Source organism: Triplophysa dalaica, chromosome 18, assembly GCF_015846415.1.
Source record: "Triplophysa dalaica isolate WHDGS20190420 chromosome 18, ASM1584641v1, whole genome shotgun sequence".
Taxonomy (NCBI): domain Eukaryota; kingdom Metazoa; phylum Chordata; class Actinopteri; order Cypriniformes; family Nemacheilidae; genus Triplophysa; species Triplophysa dalaica.
The window spans coordinates 21,338,698-21,357,006 of record NC_079559.1 but is presented as its reverse complement, the minus strand read 5'-3'; the positions used below and the strand labels follow the sequence as shown (position 1 = coordinate 21,357,006).

At 48.9% G+C, this 18,309-nt stretch overlaps 1 protein-coding gene across 1 annotated transcript in view; it reads left to right on the top strand.

Moving 5' to 3' along the window:
- Positions 1-9,333, top strand: part of cacna2d3a (calcium channel, voltage-dependent, alpha 2/delta subunit 3a) — a 97,464-nt gene extending 88,131 nt beyond the window's left edge. The window contains 4 exon segments of the mRNA XM_056729754.1: positions 6,171-6,285; positions 6,369-6,484; positions 7,265-7,344; positions 8,165-9,333. Coding sequence (XP_056585732.1) covers positions 6,171-6,285; positions 6,369-6,484; positions 7,265-7,344; positions 8,165-8,257 — 404 coding nt within the window. The 3' untranslated portion in view covers positions 8,258-9,333.
- Positions 9,334-18,309: the final 8,976 nt, after the last annotated feature.

The window sequence follows — 18,309 nt, the reverse complement described above, 5'->3', positions numbered from 1 at the left end:
CTTTAAACAGCAATATTAGCAGTAATGTTAGAAAACGTCTTGGTTACGTATGTAACCTCAGTTCCCTGATGGAGGGAACGAGACGTTGTGTCGAGAACGACAGATGGGGTTCGCCCTTGAGAACCAATCAACTCTGACTACTATAGAAAAGGCCAATGAAATTTGGCGAATGCAATTTGCATGCCGGGCTCCGCCCCCGGAAATCCGGTATAAAAGGAGGCCGGCGTGCAGCATTCACTTACCTTTGTTCTGAAGAGCCTGAGACCTCTCAAACTGCAGCAGAATACGATACGTGTTCGTGGCATAAGGGACACAACGTCTCGTTCCCTCCATCAGGGAACTGAGGTTACATACGTAACCAAGACGTTCCCTTTCTGTCGGTCTCTCGACGTTGTGTCGAGAACGACAGATGGGGTTGCCTATGGAAAACGCCACAACGCTGTATCGCGTCACAATCTCTAGCGAAGCGACGGTAACAAGCCTGGGCGTGTCATCTCGAAGCTTTTGTGAGACTGTAACCTTCCAGTGTGGTGGTCGGGGGGTTCCAGAGCTTTCTTGGAGAAAGATGGGTACAGCCCTGACCGGTAACTTTCACGGACGGGGCCTTAGCTCTCTATAGGCGAGAGGCCGTCCGGATCAGTTTACACCGGGTAAGCGCGACTCTTAATCAGAGAAGCGCTACAGAGGCCACCTCCTACCCGTGGGGAGGAATATGGTGGATATAGGTATGGTCTCGTCCTTGGAGGAGAACCTATGGAACGTGCGGACTGAGTAGTTAACCGCGAGGTGGAGGCCCACCTGGGGAAGCTCATGGGTTACCAGGAGTGGGAACCATTCTCATGAGGATACATCAGACGGAACAGCCCACGGAGGGGGTGTTACAGACGTCCGGTAGCACTAGGTCCGGTTAGAGCTATCTGTGATAGCTCACATGGTATCCCGGCCTAAGGGGGAAGGCTGCTCTGCCCAGCCAGCCCCCCTGGGGGTGCTTGTTTGGTGATGGATGGAATGCCTATTCTTAACCAGTGTCTGGGTAAGAAGGGAGGCTGGTGAGGTACCAGTTTCTTAGCCATGTGATTGGGTAAGAAGAAAAGGTAAATAGCACACTGACCCAACCTGTTAGAGGGTGGAAAGGTGCTTTCGCAGGCATACGCCCCCCCGGATGCCAGTCCTACATGTCGCCACGCAGGACGTGGGCTGACACCGGGTTTACGCGAAGGTTGTTAACCCTTGCGAAGGTGTTTGGGCATAGCCCAACCCGCAGCTCTACAGATGTCTGCTAGAGAGGCGCTTCTGCCAGTGTCCAGGAGGTGGCTAAACTCCGTGTGGAGTGAGCCCTCACTGCCAATGGGCATGGGAGATTCTGAGATCGGAATGCCGTCGTAACGCCTTCCACGACCCAGTGCGCCAGCCTCTGTTTGGAGACAGCCTTCCCCTTCTGCTGTCCTCCAACAGACACGGAGCTGGTCAGAGCTTCAGAGCTCTGCGTGCGGTCCAGTACGTACTGGACACAACACTAATCGGGTTGGGTCTTCCTCCCCTATGGGGAGCGCCTGCAAGTTCACCACTTGGCCCCGGAGGGAGTAGTGGGAACTTCTTGGGCACGCATCCGGGCCTGGGTCTCAAGATAACGTGAGAGTTTCCAGGGCCGAGTTTAAGGCAATCCGGGGACACGGAGGATGCTCGGTGGTCCCCTACCCTCTTGAAGGAAGTGAGCGCCGTCAGGAGGGCCGTCTTACTCTATGAGGAAGATCGGAACCTCCGAGGGGCTCTTTGGGGGGCCCTGAGGCTCCCCAGGACCACTTAGGGTCCCAAGAGGGTACGGAGCGGAGATGAGGCGGATTCCGCCCTCTCGCTGCTTAGGAACCTGGTGACCAGGTCGTGTTGCCCTAGAAACTTTCCACCGACTGAGTCGTGATGAGTGGCAATAGCGACTACATACACATTCAGTGTGGAGGGGAGATGTTAGTCTCCAGTCTCGTAAGAAGGAAAACACAATCCTGATCTAGCACCTCAGTGGGTCTTTCTCATTGAGAGAGACACCAGGACGAGAAGAGGCGCCTTCTAGAGGCGTGTAACCGCCTAGTAGATGGGGCCCTAGCCTGGGTGATGGTCTCAGCCGTATAGGGGGAGTAGCCATCTTAGGATCTTCTCGTCCCGTCTAGAGACCAGACATGGGTGTTCCAGAGGTCTGATCTGGGATGCCAGAACGTGTCCTTCCCCTGAGAGAGCAGGTCCTCTGTCAGGGGAATGGTTCAGGGGGAGTCGCTGTCCAGAGCATCGGCTCTGAAGCCAAGTGCGGTTAGACCGGTGTGGTGTAACCAATAACACTTGGTGCTCCTGCTCCCTGACCTTGCACAGAGTCTGTACAAGAAGGCTCCTGGGGGGGGAAGGTGTGCTTCCGCCCATCCCGCGGCCAGCTGTGCGCAAGGATATCCGTGCCGAGGGCAGGGACTATCAAGCGGGCAAATGGTGGTGTTACGGGAGGTGAACAGGTTTTACCTGGGCCTACCCGAACAGCCTCCAAATGAGCTGGACTGCACGGGGTGGAGTCGCCACTCTCCACGAGGCATAAACTGGCGAGAAAGCACGTCGGCTGTCTAGTTCAGTTTGCCCGGGATGTGTGGCCTGCAGGGAAGTGTCACCTGTTGACTCCACCGGAGGAGGCGTCGAGCAAGTTGTGTTTAGCTGCTGTGAGCGAACGCCACCCTGACGATCTGTATTCGCTACAGCTATAGTGCTGTCCTCGGAACAGCACGTGCATGTCTCGCATGAGAGGCCATAGCCTGCTCAGTGCAAGTAGCATAGCCCACAACTCTTGGCAATTGATATGCCAGCGCAGGCGGGGGTTCGTCCAACACCCCACCTGCGTGCCCGTTGCACACTACACCGCACCCCTGCAGGGAGACTTCAGTCGTCACCACGACCTGCCTCATAACCTGCTCAGAGGGACCTGAGTCCGTCGAAAAAGTCATAAAGACTAGGGGTTATGGTGCGTCGGCAGCAGGGCGGCATCACCATGCGCCTGCTGCCGGTGTGCCACGCTCTCCTCGGAACTCGACTCTGAAACCAGTGTTGGAGCGGTCTCATGTGCATCAACTCGAGGGGTATTAACCCGCGAGGATGCCATGTGTCCCAGGAGCCTCTGAATTGTTTCAGGGGGACCGCTGTCTGCCTAAAATGTTCATTTCAGACAGTTCAACACTGGTTGGGCACAACTGCGGACAGGTGCGCCGACATGGTGACAGAGTTGAGTTCCATACCGAGAAAGAGGATGCTCTGCACTGGGGAGAGCTTGCCCCTCTCTTGGTTGACCTGGAGTCCCAATCGACCTAGGTGCCGGAGCACCAGGTCCCTTTGTGTACATAACAGATCTCGCGAGTGTGCCAAGATGGGCCAGTCGCTGAGATAGTTAAGTACCCGCTCGCCTTCCTCCTCTCATTGAGAAAGGGCGGTCAGGGACAGACCGAAAGGGAGGACTCTGTACTGATATGCCCGCCTCTCGCACGCGAACCGCGGGAACGGCCGGTGTCGAGGAGGATCGAGACATGAAAGTAAGCGTCCTTCAGGTCGATTGCCACGAACCAATCCTGACACCTCATAGATGTCAGGACGCGCCTCTGTGTGAGCACCCTGAATGGCAGCTTGTGAAGGTGCTCTGTTCAGGGTACGCAGCCTTTGGGGGCAACCCGCCGTCTTTCTTGGGAACGATGAAGTGCGGGTGGTGACCCACTGAACATCTTGGTTTTGAGGGACGAACTCGATGCCTGTTTTGCCAGAAGGGTGGTGACCTCTACCCGAAGTACGGAGGCGTCCCTGCCTCTGACAGAGGGAGAGATGATGCCCCGAAACTTGGGTGAGTCTCTGGCGAACTGGATCGAGTAACCAAGACGGACCGCCCTCATTAGCCAGCGAGACAGTGTGGGTAGCTCTCGAGCTCCCAGGGACTGTGACAGGGTGACCAAGGGGACGGTCTGCTTCATCCTTCCCACGGGGGGTGGTTCGTCGGCTGGCGGAGCTAACCATGTCGTGGGGAGTCCCCGGAGGGAAGGTTTGCTCCGCTTACTTACCTGCCTGGCGGGACAATGGCACGCACTGTCGGTTTGAGAGTGGTGACGGCTGTCGTATGTGTACGACCTCACGCCTCGCCAGGGTGTGAGGTCGGTTCGCCGAGCACAGTCCAGTGGAGTGTGCGATCGGCTGCAAGTAAACCCGGGGAGAACAGAAAACTCAGTGAGTAAGTGGGCGCCAATCCCTAACAAAGGCCCGGCTTTGGTGACGAGGCAGGAGTCGTCCCGTACCGACCGATCAGAGCCGTGGCTGTGAAGGTTCGGGCCCGATGTTGTTCTCCCTGGGGTCTTCCCGTCAGTGTCCCTTCTCGCGAGGAGGTTGCTGACGGGGTGGAGGTTTCCCCCTCGACCTCTGCTTCCGGGGTGCCACCTGTGGGGGCACAGGAACCGGAGCCGATGTCGAAAGGGTCCTGGGTTGCAGGGAAGCAGACGTCACGTGAGATCTCGGAGGCCTGTAGGCGGCCGAGTCGCGGCGTGAAAAAAATGTGGTTAATTGCCACTGTCTGCTTCGCCGTCAAAAAACTGCTGAGCGCAGTCCTCGACGGTGTTACCAACAACCCACCCTGCGAGATGAGTGCATCAAGAAAGCGGACTTCCTCGCTGTCACTCTTCTGCACAAGGTATAGCCGGGGGTGTCTCTCCTGGACCACTACCGTGGACATCGTCCGACCCAGGGCCCGTGCCGCCGCCTTAGTCGCCCGTAGAGCGCTGTCAGCGGCGGCACGGAGATCCTGCATTATACCCGGGTCGGCCTTACCCTCGTGGAGCCCTCTCAACGCCCTGGCCTGGCGGACCTGCAGGATGGCCAAGGCATAGAGAGAGGAGGCAGCCTGGCCCGCAACATCGCAAGCTTTCGACACCAGTGATGCCGAAGTCTTACGTGCTTTGGACGGTAGGAGTGGTCGATCCCCCCCAGGTGGTAGCCGTCCGCGGCACAGGTGCACCGCAGGCGGACGTTCCAACCGGGGGATCTCGACGCAGTCCTTGGCTGCCTCACCATCGAGGGAAGTAAGGGAGCCAGAGCTGGTTTCACTGGAACGGTCCGTGAGTGGAGCGTTCCAAGTTTTACACAACTCCTCATGCACCTCCGGGAAAAACATGGCACCTGGGGTGGGCGCGGTTTGCACCGCGCACCGACCTCGGGAACCACGTATCCCCGGGTTAGCACGGATGACATCACTTCTGCTTCCTTCTGAACTCGACCGCTGGGGGTGGAGTTTGGATTCGGCAGAGTCGGATGCCAGTCTCCCTCCGATGCTGCGAGCGACATCTCATCTACGTCACACATCGTTTCCGAGTGTGTGCGTGAGGATCCGGACGGTATGCCACCGCCGGTTGGGGAACGTTCAGAAGAGCGAATCGGGGTGCGATCGGCCAGTGAGCACTTGGCTGGCGGGTTTACGTTCGCAGAGTTCCCCATATCACTAACGCTGCTAACGTGGGTGGTCATCGGGGCCGTAGCCACAGATGTCACAGCCCGGGTAGCAGACGAAATGGTGGCTGGTTCCCGTAGGAAGACAGCCACCCGTGACCGCAACTTCTGAATGACAATCTGCCCGCAGTGCAGGCAGATGTGTCAACGAACGCTGCTTCAGTGTGCCGGACGCCCAGACACCTAATGCAGCGATCGTGTCCATCCCCCTCCTCGATGAGGGTGCCGCACCCAAGAGAACAGCGGGACATGCCGCGCTGGAGAATGCTCAGTCATTCCTGAAAAGGACTTTTAGAAAAAATCTCTAACACCTCCGGAACCGCCGAGACGCCCAGGGGAAGGTCGCTGCAGGAAGGGACGATCCGCTGTAACACGTCGTACCACCAGCGTGTAGTTGTAGAGGATTGAATCCTGAGTTGTACTGATGAGCGATGGCTCTGAAGAACAAAAGGTAAGTGAATGCTGCACGCCGGCCTCCTTTTATACCGGATTTCCGGGGGCGGAGCCCGGCATGCAAATTGCATTCGCCAAATTTCATTGGCCTTTTCTATAGTAGTCAGAGTTGATTGGTTCTCAAGGGCGAACCCCATCTGTCGTTCTCAACACAACGTCGAGAGACCGACAGAAAGGGAAACACATCTCTCTCTATCTGTTTGTCTGTCTCTTAGCTCGTAGAGGAGGCAGAAGTATGCTGGTTCCCTGCGATATGGAATATCCAGCATTCGTGTCCGAGCGCACCATTAAAGAAACTGTGGGGAACATTGAGTGTGAAGGCTGTGTTAGGTACGTTCAGCACTCACTCACACACGAGGATACGCACATTAGCGTCTGTGTTGATCTGATGTTTGTTTCTCTACTGCCCTCAGATCATTTGTTATCCAGCAGATTCCCAGCAGTAATCTTTTCATGGTGGTCATAGATAATGAATGTGACTGCAGTGAGTTTGGACCCGTCACCCTGGACCCCGTTGAGATCATGTATATCCTTTATTATAAACAAACATTTAGCCAACGTCCTGGACATCAGCAATATATGTATTTTAACTAAGTGTCAATAACAAAACAAGTACAGTATTTTTATTCTGGAAGTATACAAATGTCTGTCGTGGTTGGGCTGTCTCTTTATTGTGAGCGTTTAGTTCAGGAAGAGAACCCTATACATTCATAAGATGCGCAGTAACATTATAATCAAAGATAATAATATCAACGCACGCCTCTGCCGTCACAATGGTGAGTAATGCAACGCTTAATATGGCCGCTCTAGCGAAGGAAGCTCCGTGTAATGTGTAATTATTAATCAGAAAGTATGCTGTTTATTTGTGTTTTTTGCCAATGATATTAGAAATATCTGCCTTTCCCCATTCAAGTAGACGAAGTTTGTTATAGCATATATATATTCAAATAGTATACTACAGTACTTTTTTGCGTGAGCAAGAACACCTCTCATCCTCTGGTCTTTTTCAGAAGGGATTAGGCTAAAGGGATGAGTCCTTCAGCTATCTCTGTCTTGTGCCCATGTGTTCATCCGTCTGACGTCAGAATGATAAGGAAACAACAAACCATACAATTGGAAAACTTTGAATTTTTTACAGTATATGTTATAGAACACAGTCATGTTGAGTGCCCAGCTCATGACCCTTAAATGAGAAAGCACACATGAGATGTCATTAAGACATACAGTATGTACTGTAGTAACCCTTTCGTGTGTTTTTTGATTGATTTAGACACTTGGTCAGTGATCTTTCTTAACTGCATTGTACATAATGAGTCTCTGAAGTGTGAACGACTGATATTTCAAAAAGACAGAAGGCGACCGGACACGTGCCACCCCTTCCATCATGAGGTAGGAAACACACAGGCCTTTTAAAGCAGGTTATGTTTTTAATGCAACGGAAATCATTTCAAATGAATGTTTACTTTCAAGTGGTGGGAATAAACAGGGATTCTGCTACAGGGAATCATAGGTTTATTAGTGCTCTACACAAAAAGTCAGTATCAAGGTGAGGTTTCGAGAGCTGGTAGCGGGAAACAACAGGCAAGAAGTCTCTGAGAAGGGAACGGGATTGGCCAAGGGTGAATGAGCTGGCGGCCGGTGATACGGGGGCCGTAGAGACGGTGGGAAACTACCACGAGCAGGCACTTATCAAAATAAAAGAAACCTCGAGCATGGGCAAAATAAAAAACGAGAGTAAAAAATGCAGTTAAACTAGAGCAGTCTTAACACAGAACATAAGGTAGGAATCCAAAGAAATGAGACAAGAGTTATTCCTTTAAACACGAAGACAACAAGGCAAGACACGACGTGTTGGTAAGAAACATCAAAATGGCTATCGCACGCCGACTAAAGGCAGAAGAATGGTCTGTCCACACGCCATCCGCATGACGCAATTTTTCGTCATCAGAAGGGTCCGCTCGGAACAGTCACGTACATAACGGCAGGAGAGAGACAGACAGGTGCATAGACCCGAGACCTGACAGTTAACAGTGAATGTTTCTGTAAATAACACTCATCTGTCTTCCTTCTGCTAATCCTTACGCTGCATGCACTGGATTATGGGATATATATTTTTTATATACGTGTGTGTGTGATGTCATTGGACGGAATGTTACAGACATGTCTAGATTTAGATTTTGGACATGGTTTTGTTTGGTTTGGTCTGCAGGAGAACTCGATGGAATGTGGAGGTTCTCTGGCCGTGACTCCGTCACTCACATCAACAGTTGTTGTCCTGATACTCTCCATCTTCTCCAGGTGACAGAAGCATCTCTGCTCCCGTCTGTGTGACTGACTGCAGCTTGCAAAAAGTCTTTTGTATATATTTTTCTGCGACTACTCAGAATCACCTGGTGAATGAAAGACGTACAGTATTTGTTTTTCTTCTGTTAGTTATGTTAAGATTTCATAAAGCGTGAGTTCGTTATTAAATGACATTCTTTTAATAATAAATATTTAATTATTTTGCAACAATGAAATAGTGAGTGGATGATGTGCTAAGACAACTTTGCCTTATAAGTACAGATGTCAGTCAAGTTTGTGTACTTTTGAAATAAAGTTCCTTTTATAAATACAAAGAGAGCAAATTAATTTAGAACTAAGTAGGTTTAATGTGATTTGTATGATGTATTTTTCTATTTTTGTGTATCTGTGTTGTTAGAGTGAAGGCAATGAAGCTCTTTCGTTGATAGAAATGTTGCTCCAGGACCATCAATATGTGTGTCTGTATTTCTCTGTATATTTGCTCTTATGTTTGTGATGGCATATCTATAAGTTTAGGGGGAATTTTCATATCCTTATCCCAGCTGCACATGACAAAGAGATTGCAGGTGTCTGTCCATTAGGCCACATGTCGCAATGTTACACCTGACTGAGATTTTTATTCATCCGGATAGAGGTGGACAGCATGAGCAAAATCATATTCAATAATATTTTAACTTACTTCAACAGAATAATGTTCTAAATATAATTAGCCACTTCTTCTATGTGTAGCTATAGTCAAATAGCTGTTTGCACACTATCACAGAATTATATTTGAATAAAGACAACCTGACATTTGTACACTGGATGCAAGTGGTGCACACCAATGACAAACATTAAATATCTTCTATTATAACAAACAAAAAAAACGGCAGATCTTCACACGCAGACCATACTGTAGTTGTTATAAAACCAATGGAACTGTGTTTCAGAGAAACGTGAAAAGAACAACTGTTTAGTAAATATGACTAGAATGCAACAAAAGATGATTTTCTTTGATTTTCTTTCTCTGGATCAGTTGTGTTCCTATATTCTATAAAGCGAGACAGGAAAATATGTAAACCTCACAAACTGTCTCACGGTATGTCTGCATGTCATTTGTTTTGTCTGCTGTCCTGTAATGGACAAATATGTTTTGAAATAAAGTGAAGGAACAAGTTAAAATAGACAATCTTGATTTCAGAATGAACTTTATAATAGACCCATGAGATGGGCTGAGTTAATCTGGTATGTTTAAATCCTAACAGTGGGATCAATGCAAAACCTGTTACATATAAAGTGGTCAGGTGAAAGCATAAGGCATGGAGTGCCACAGGGATCAATTTAAGGCCCCCTGCTTTTCTCACTTTATATTCTTTCTATTCAGCTACTATATCTAGAATATATTACTTGTTATGGTCTGTGCACACTGCCTGTGATGCGGAAAAGTTAAATGAATAACCAGTGAACTAAGCTTTCACCATCAAGGGCGAAACGAATGTTTCTTATCAGCAATTTTACTTCTGTAAGATAGGTGCCGATGGACACTTAGTTTGCTGTTGTTTTCCTGAAAGAAGACAGTACATTTATCTATTTTTAAAGCTGAATTGGATGTTTTTAGCTGAATGAATTATAGACCAATGCTGTATGATTTTGAATTTAAAACAAATGGATTTTTAGTATACAGTTGACAAATTTATATCACAGACTATCTTCATGTATAATATCGATCACTTTAAGGCATCTATCTAAGATTGCAGTGCATAGCAGATATAAACAAGCATTGGTACTGATGAATATTAATTATAAAAGATTTACGGTGTGTGACGGGCGAAGCAACGACACGTACACCAAAGTATGATTTACCACCCCCGAAGGGTATTTTATTAGAACAGTGAGGAAACAATGTCACTGGGTAAGATTCCTGTAGATCGCTTGGTTCCCAAGCGTTGAGACTTGCTTCTCTTTCCTCCCTTGTTGAAGCACTACGAGTCTTTACTTCCGGGTCCTTCTACTTCCGGGTTAGCGATATCCTTCCTTTCCAATCCCTAGATATCGGATCCTATGGGGTACAAAAGAACATAGGGACTCAGTGGCATTCCAATCCTCATGGAGACGTTGCTCACCTCTGTTTGACTACCAGCGGCTTTTATAGCCGCTGGCGTCTGATTGTGACGAGCGGCAGCTGTGCCGCTCGGATTGCCTCCGTCTCCATGGCGACGCTGATAGCGCCAGGGGTGACTCGTCACACTCCCCCCCCCAAATTGTCGACCTAGTCCTGCGGGGAGACGGAGAAATGTTTTGGGTGGGAGGGGGGTTGTCACCTGATCGAGATGTCCCTCCTGACCACATCCTCGACAGACCATCGGCATTGCCATGGGAGGACCCGGCCCGATGTTTCACAGTGAAGTGGTAGTCCTGGAGCGTAAGAAACCACCTCGTAATCCTTGCGTTGGTATCTTTGGCCTTACTCATCCACTGTAGTGGGGCATGGTCCGTTACCAAGGTGAAACTTCGCCCAAAGAGATAATATCTGAGCTCCAGGACTGCCCACTTAATGGCCAGGGCCTCCCTTTCCACCGTCGCGTACCGTGTCTCTGCTGGGGTCAGCTTCCGGCTGATGTATCCGACTGGGTGTTCTATCCCATCCTTCATCTGGGACAGTACTGCTCCCAATCCGGTGTCAGGTCGGTCAGGGGACTGGCTATGGACGAAAAGTTGGGTATAAAGCACCTATAATAGCCCGGTAGCCCCAGGAAGGCCCGTACCTGGGATTTGTTGTGGGGTGGGGAAGCATTCCGGACGGCTTCCACCTTCGTCGCCTGGGGCTGGATTAACCCTCCGCCCACTCTGTATCCCAGGTACTTAGCTTCGGCGAGTCCGAGGTGACATTTCTTAGGATTCGCCGTTAAGCCGGCCTTCCTAAGATCCATTAGCACTCTCCGCAACCTCTCCAGATGGGTGTCCAAGGTCCCCGAGTGGATTACAAGGTCGTCGATATAGGCTGCCGCATAAACTTGGTGAGGTCGCAACAAGATGTCCATCATTCTCTGGAATGTCGCAGGTGCCCCATGTAGCCCGAACGGTAATACCGTGTACTGCCAATGTCCAGAGGGGGTACTGAACGCCGTCTTCTCTCGGGCTTCTGGACTTAAGGGCACCTGCCAATATCCTTTTGTAAGGTCTGACGTAGTGATGTACCGTGCCTTCCCGAGTCGATCCAATAGCTCATCCACCCGGGGCATTGGATAACCGTCAAAGGTAGATACTTCATTTACCCTGCGGAAGTCGTTGCAGAAGTGGAGAGTGCCATCTGGTTTGGGAACCATTACGATAGGGCTAGACCACGGGCTATGGGAGGGCTCTATAACTCCAAGCAGTTTCATCCGTTTGATCTCCTCCTCTATAGCCAGTCGACGAGTCTCTGGTACCCGGTAAGGCCGCTGTCTCACCACCACCCCCGGAGGTGTGCCGATATCATGCTGTATGATCCGAGTCTGCCCGGGTTTTCCTGAGAATACATCTTTGAACTGACTGACCAGGGACTGGATGTCTTGTTTTTGGACGGGGACAGCTGTTCTCCCATCTGTACCACCGGTGTTTCTGTCTCTGCAAACGCCGCCATCTGAGTTGGGGATGCAATCCATCGTTTTAGGAGATTAATGTGGTACAGCTGTACCTCCCGTCTGCGTCCCGGCTGGCGGAGGCGGTAATTGACCGGCCCTACCTTTTCCACCACCGTGTATGGTCCTTTCCAGGACGCTAGGAACTTCGATGTGGCGGTGGGAGTCAGGACTAACACCCGGTCACCTGGCTGGAACTCTCTAGGTTGGGCCGGCCGGTCATACCACCTTTGTTGGGCTCGCTGGGCCTCGACTAGGTGTTCTTTCACGAGGGGCATCACTTTGTCTATCCGGGATCGCATCTGCTGGACATGTTCTACCATGCTACGATGTGGTGCTGGCTGTTGTTCCCAGGCATCCCGGGCAACATCCAACAGTCCGCGTGGTTGTCGGCCGAACAGGTGTTCAAAAGGTGTAAAACCCGTGGACGCCTGGGGCACTTCCCGGATCCCGAACAGGACATATGGGAGAAGTAAGTCCCAGTCGCGCCCATCCTCTGCCACCACTCGACGTAGCATCCTCTTTAGGGTATGGTTGAACCGTTCAACCAGTCCATCCGTTTGCGGATGATACACCGATGTCCTCAGCTGTTTCACCTTGAAGAGGTGGCAGAGGTCCGCCATTAGCTGGGACATAAACGGAGTTCCCTGATCAGTCAGTATTTCCGTGGGGATACCCACGCGGCTGTACATCAAAAAAAGTTCTTTGGCTATTGCTTTAGCTGTAGCTTTCCTTAATGGTAAGGCTTCTGAGTACCTTGTAGCATAGTCCACGACGACCAAGATGTACTCGTGACCTCGGGCAGACTTCGGCAGCGGTCCTACCAGGTCCATCCCTATGCGCTCGAAGGGCACCTCGATTACTGGGAGTGGAATCAGCGGGCTGGGGGGAGGGCGCTGGGAGATTTCTGTTGGCAGACCGGACAACACTGGCAGAATCTCTTCACCTCCGCTTCGAGGCCAGGCCAATGGAACCGGTCCCTAATCCGTTGTATCGTGTTTGCAGCCGCCAGATGACCCGCTATGGGGTGGGTGTGTGCCAACTCGAGGATCATCTCGGTCTTGCTCTTGGGTACCACCAGCAACCGTTTTTCCTCCCCCCTTCGCATGGCGGCACAGTACAGCAGACCCTGCTTGGGATGGGAGTGGGTGCGGGCCAGGCTGGCGTTCTTCTTCATCCACAACTGGGACTTGGTTCCAACAATTCCTTAGCCTGGCATCCTCCCGCTGTTCCCTTCCGAACGAGCCACCTTTTGTCACCTGCTGAAAAAGATCAGCAAACACATTAGGATTCTGGCACTCACCCTCTGGTTCACTGTCTGTTGCCATTAGGACGGGCCGGGGTCTCCGCTCTCTCTGAGGCCTGCCCCTCCAGGCTCGACCTCCACGGCCAACCGTCTGCACGGAGGTCGCCAACAACTGGTCGAACCCGGGCCAGTCCCGACCCAACAACATTGGCACCGGTAGGTCGTCCACGATCCCGATCTCCAATGTCCATGAACCAGGACCAGCCGACACTGTTACTTTTTGGGCTGGTACCCGACGGGTATCCCCATGAACACACGTGATCGGGATGGAGGACTTTACTCCGGGTCGGGGTCGAACTACCCCGGGTTGGACCAGCGTCACCGAGCTGCCAGAATCTAGAGTAGCTGTCACCAGGCGGCCATCCACCCTGACATTTCGTCGTGTGGCTCCTGACGGCACCGCCTGGTGCACCGCACAGCCGGCCAACCACGCCGGAGGCCCGGAGGAGCCAGGCTCTGTAGGCATTGGCTCATCCACTGGACTTGGCGCTCTGGGTCTGTGTACAGGCCTCGAGGTGCCCTCCGCAGGTCGCCAATTTGGAATTACCCTCCGGGGGCCCACTACCGCTCTCTCTTTGGCGTCTCGGGCAGCTGATGCTTCGGCTAATTCTACAGCCTCTATGAGATCCCGTATGCTGGTGGGACCCCGCATACTGACGGCCGTCCGGAATCGACAAGGCAGCACCCGTAGTGGTCGATCCACCACTACTCTTTCAGCCACCTGGAGCGCGTTGGGTTCCCCCGTCAACAGCCATAAGTGTCCCAACCGGGTCAATTGTGCGGCCTGGGTCCTCACGGGTGTTTGATCATCGTAGGTCCACTGCTGGAACTGCTGAGCTGCGTTGACCGGGGACAATCCCACTCTGGCGAGGATCTCCCGTTTCAGGGCTTCATAATCGTCGCTGGCCGGTGGTAATAGAGCATAGTAAGGCCTATGGGCTTCGCCGGTTAAAAATGGAGCCAGGATTCTCGCCCACTCTACCTTGTTCCACAGTTCCCTCGCGGCTATCACCTCGAAGGTGTGGAGGTAGGCCTCGATGTCATCCTGCGCCGTCAGTTTCGTCAACAGATTATGGGCCGCGACTCTTGCATCCGGTAAGGGCACTTGGGCGGCGGCAGCCGCCTGCATCATTCCCAGGGCCTGATTAGTACTATCCTGCCGCTGGGCTAGTTGCTCGGAGAAACGTTGCTGTCTAACCACCACTTCTGCCAACCGTCGGACCACTTCCTCCATGATGTTGTAGATAACCAAACGAGGGATAGAGAGAGAGCAGGTAGGGTTCCTGGAATAGACGAAGGATGGTTATTCAATTCTGTACGTCTCGTAGCCTCGGTGCTATGCCCGCATTCTCCACCAGTTGTGACGGGCGAAGCAACGACACGTACACCAAAGTATGATTTACCACCCCCGAAGGGTATTTTATTAGAACAGTGAGGAAACAATGTCACTGGGTAAGATTCCTGTAGATCGCTTGGTTCCCAGGCGTTGAGACTTGCTTCTCTTTCCTCACAATCTCATTGCATTATCCCTGCATAACAGTTGAGTCACTATACGTCCATGTTTTTACATTATGCAAGTACTCGCCGATTGCCAACAAAACACAGACATTTGACTGAGTTTGACTTAACGTGTGTGGTTCATGTCCCGCATCTTTTAGCGCTGGGACGGCTCCATCTATCAGTTTCAAACCATCTGCAAAACCAGCATTGTATCCACAGTTTCTCTCAAATTCATCACTCAAATGTAGTGAACAAACAAACACCTGAACTTCTGTAACAAATGAAGCACATTGACGGTGTGCTCTTTTTCTCACTTGTTGAAGTGTGTGTGTGTTCTTTCTTTCGCTCTCCCTTGTTGACGCGTCGGCGTTCTTTTCCAGGAGAATTGTCCAATAAGGGACTAAGAACCCTTGTTACTTAACGGTAATTCATGTTTGGTAAAACATTCCGAAAGCTGTGTGAACCCTGGAGGAGCATATCAAAAATACTACGTCATATGTCTAACTCGTTTTTCCACAAGTTGACCATGTTAAGCATGAGAAGCCAGCACGTTTAAAGGAGTCATATGACATGATTAAAACATGATTAACTTGTGTTTTGGGTGTAATACATTTTAAGGTTTGAAAAAATATATTTTTCACATACCGTACATCATTGTAGCTCCTCCATTCCCCACCTTCTAAAACACATAGATTTGTACAATACTCATCGCTTTGGAAAGTGCATTGTACTCTGATTGGCCAGTTGAGCAGTGCGTTGTAATTGGCTGAATACCTCAAGCGTGTGGCGGAAATGTTACGGCCCTTACCATAACTTTCCAGGACGAGGCCGGTTGTCAGTTCATCTCTCACTCGGAGACGTTTTGCGCTTGAACAGTTACAAAAACAGTATGCTGATAACAGCAGTGTCAGATTCAATAATGAAATGAGCGGACAAAAAAAATCATGCAAGTGCAGAGGAGGCCAGACAGTGTGCCAAAGCCCAGAGCACGCAACTCTCAGGCTGGAACTTTTGTCAGTTCACCTCACCACCCAGTCGGAGGGGAATGGCGTGTATGCCATAGGATAAATAGGATAAATACAAGTACAAACAATTAGTGCATAAAGAGTAAAACCAGCATCGGTTTTGCCTTCAAACCTTTTTAGGTGAAGGAAACCAACGGGTGGACCAGAAGAACGCTTTACATAAGTAACTGTTATGTTTTTATTTTGTCTTATGCATTTTCACTGTGACATGGTGGCAGCGGCACCACAGCTGTGATAACTGAAGCCACGTCTTCAGCTTTGCGTGTACATTTGGGTGGCGTAATGCAAACATTACCACACACTGACGTAGAGATGTGGGGGCGTGATCGAGGATCAGACTTCTCTTTTAGTTTGAGTAAATCATCATGTGCAAAACTTTGAGTTTTGAGACTTTTGATGTAAATTCAGTCATATGACTCCTTCAAGGCACTGCAGTACATTTCACACTCATGACCAGTGTGGAGGAACACATTCTGAAAATACAGCTGTACATGTGGATGATTCAAGCATGTCTTAAAGTCTTAGAGTTCCAACACAGTTTTACTTAAAAAGACACAACATTACGCATTCAAGCATTTAACTTTAAGTGTCAAAATGAAAGTCCTTTTTAATTGACCACATGAGCGCTTTGAATGCACCAGTGGCCCTTATAACTCAATTTAATTTATAGTCAGTTGATAACAATTAAAAAAGAGATATTTATGAAACCTCAAACTGAGGCATTTGTAAAAATATTGATGTTATCAGTCACTAGAAACTCTTGAGTTTGGCTCTGATTCTTTTACAGTGGACATTTAATACATTAACAAACAGTGTTTTCATCTCTGCGTCCCGCTACACTTGTTCATAAATTCAGGTAGATTCATTTAAACAGATAAAGGATTTGTAATACAAACATAAAAGATACAGAATGTGTTCTGCAGTACTGAGTTGATTTGTGTTTTTGCAGAACACTGTTTGAACATTACTGGAGTTTCTGTGCCCTCTGGTGGATGTTTGGGTGAAGCGATGAAAAATAAAGTACTGTTTGATTGACAAGATCAGTGTGTATAATGTGTATATCAGGGCTCTGCAACTGCTTTTCTTTGAGGGCCAGATTCCAAAAGTAGAAATAGGATGCGGATGTTATTTATTGCATTCTCTTCATGTTACTTATAGGTCATATGTTAAAACATCCACACACATATGTGGCCTTTCGTGATATTTAATTTAAAGGGATGAGTCATTCTACGAAACGGGTGCCATTTCCACTTTGCAATTATCCACATTTTCATTAAGGACAAACTTTTTTTTTTTACTTACAACTTTAAATATATATTAATCCTCAAATAAAACATATTTTCCCACCTCAGGCACAAAATCCTTATCCTTATCCTTATATTATCAATTTTATTCCGGCAAGAGAGTCTTTTTTTACCACCCCGTCACAGATAATGTGTATGGCATTAGAGTAGTAAAACAAGAAATATATTTTTAAAATCTTACGTTTTCCTAATAGTAAAATGTCCCTTTTTTGGAAACCATCAATAGAAAGTCTGTAATTTAATTTAAATAATTATTCTTACTTTTTTAATCTTGAAATATGAATTTGACATTTCAATGGCCTCATTGTTTGAACTAAAAAAACGAATACACTTAAAAAATACAAATAAAGTAAAATTTATTTGATTAGTCCACACAACAAGAACATCATTCAACATTAAATTATGTAAAATGTCTTTTCTTTTACATACATTTTTTAACAAAATGACCCCGTGACGGGGTGGTAACTGATGTCACGGGGTGGTTCACTGTGACAGGGTGGTATGGACAAAGTATGGTACTATATGATATGTTTGTTTTAAACTTTAAACTATAAAACTGGGGGAGGGGAAACATTAACATTGGACATTTAATGGAGAACTTTGGTCATGCTCTGAAAAACTAAAAAAAAGAGCATCATTACAGTGATTGGGAGAGTCGCATCCACACATCCCTCTGGATTTCCATGTGGCGGGATGTCACAGCCCACATAACAATTTTGTGTTGGCCCAGCTCCGGCCCACACCAATACTTTTCCCTCGGCCCACATACAACATTGAATGACGGCCCTAGGGTGGCCCAGATCCAAATTACAGACCATGACCAGATATGGGCCGCAACTGGTCCGAGCCTCCGCCAATTAATAAGCCATAACTGGCCCTGAACTGGCCCAGAGTAGGTTTTAATACTGGGTGCCGTATCGTAGCCAGAAGTAAACCAGATCAATGCCGGCTTTTAAAAAGAGACCCCCAAATTTAGCCATAGTACAGCCTATGATTGCCAAAATCATGTGAAAAAATAACTTCCAATACCTGAATTGTTTTTCAATAAACATTTTTTATTTACAAATAAAAATAAAGTGAACACATTGTGTTGAACATATTTTTATGTAAAACGGAAACCTTTAGACTTTAAATGAACAGTACCTTAACACCTGAAAAAATGAAACCGAATACGGACTAAATGAAAACGTTATAAACCAAAGAAAGACAAAATTAAACTTTATAAACAACATAACACATAACTGCGTGTGTGCACATGAAAAGGAAATGAATGTATTTCGTATGTGTACGCACGCATAAGCTATTGAGGCTCTAAA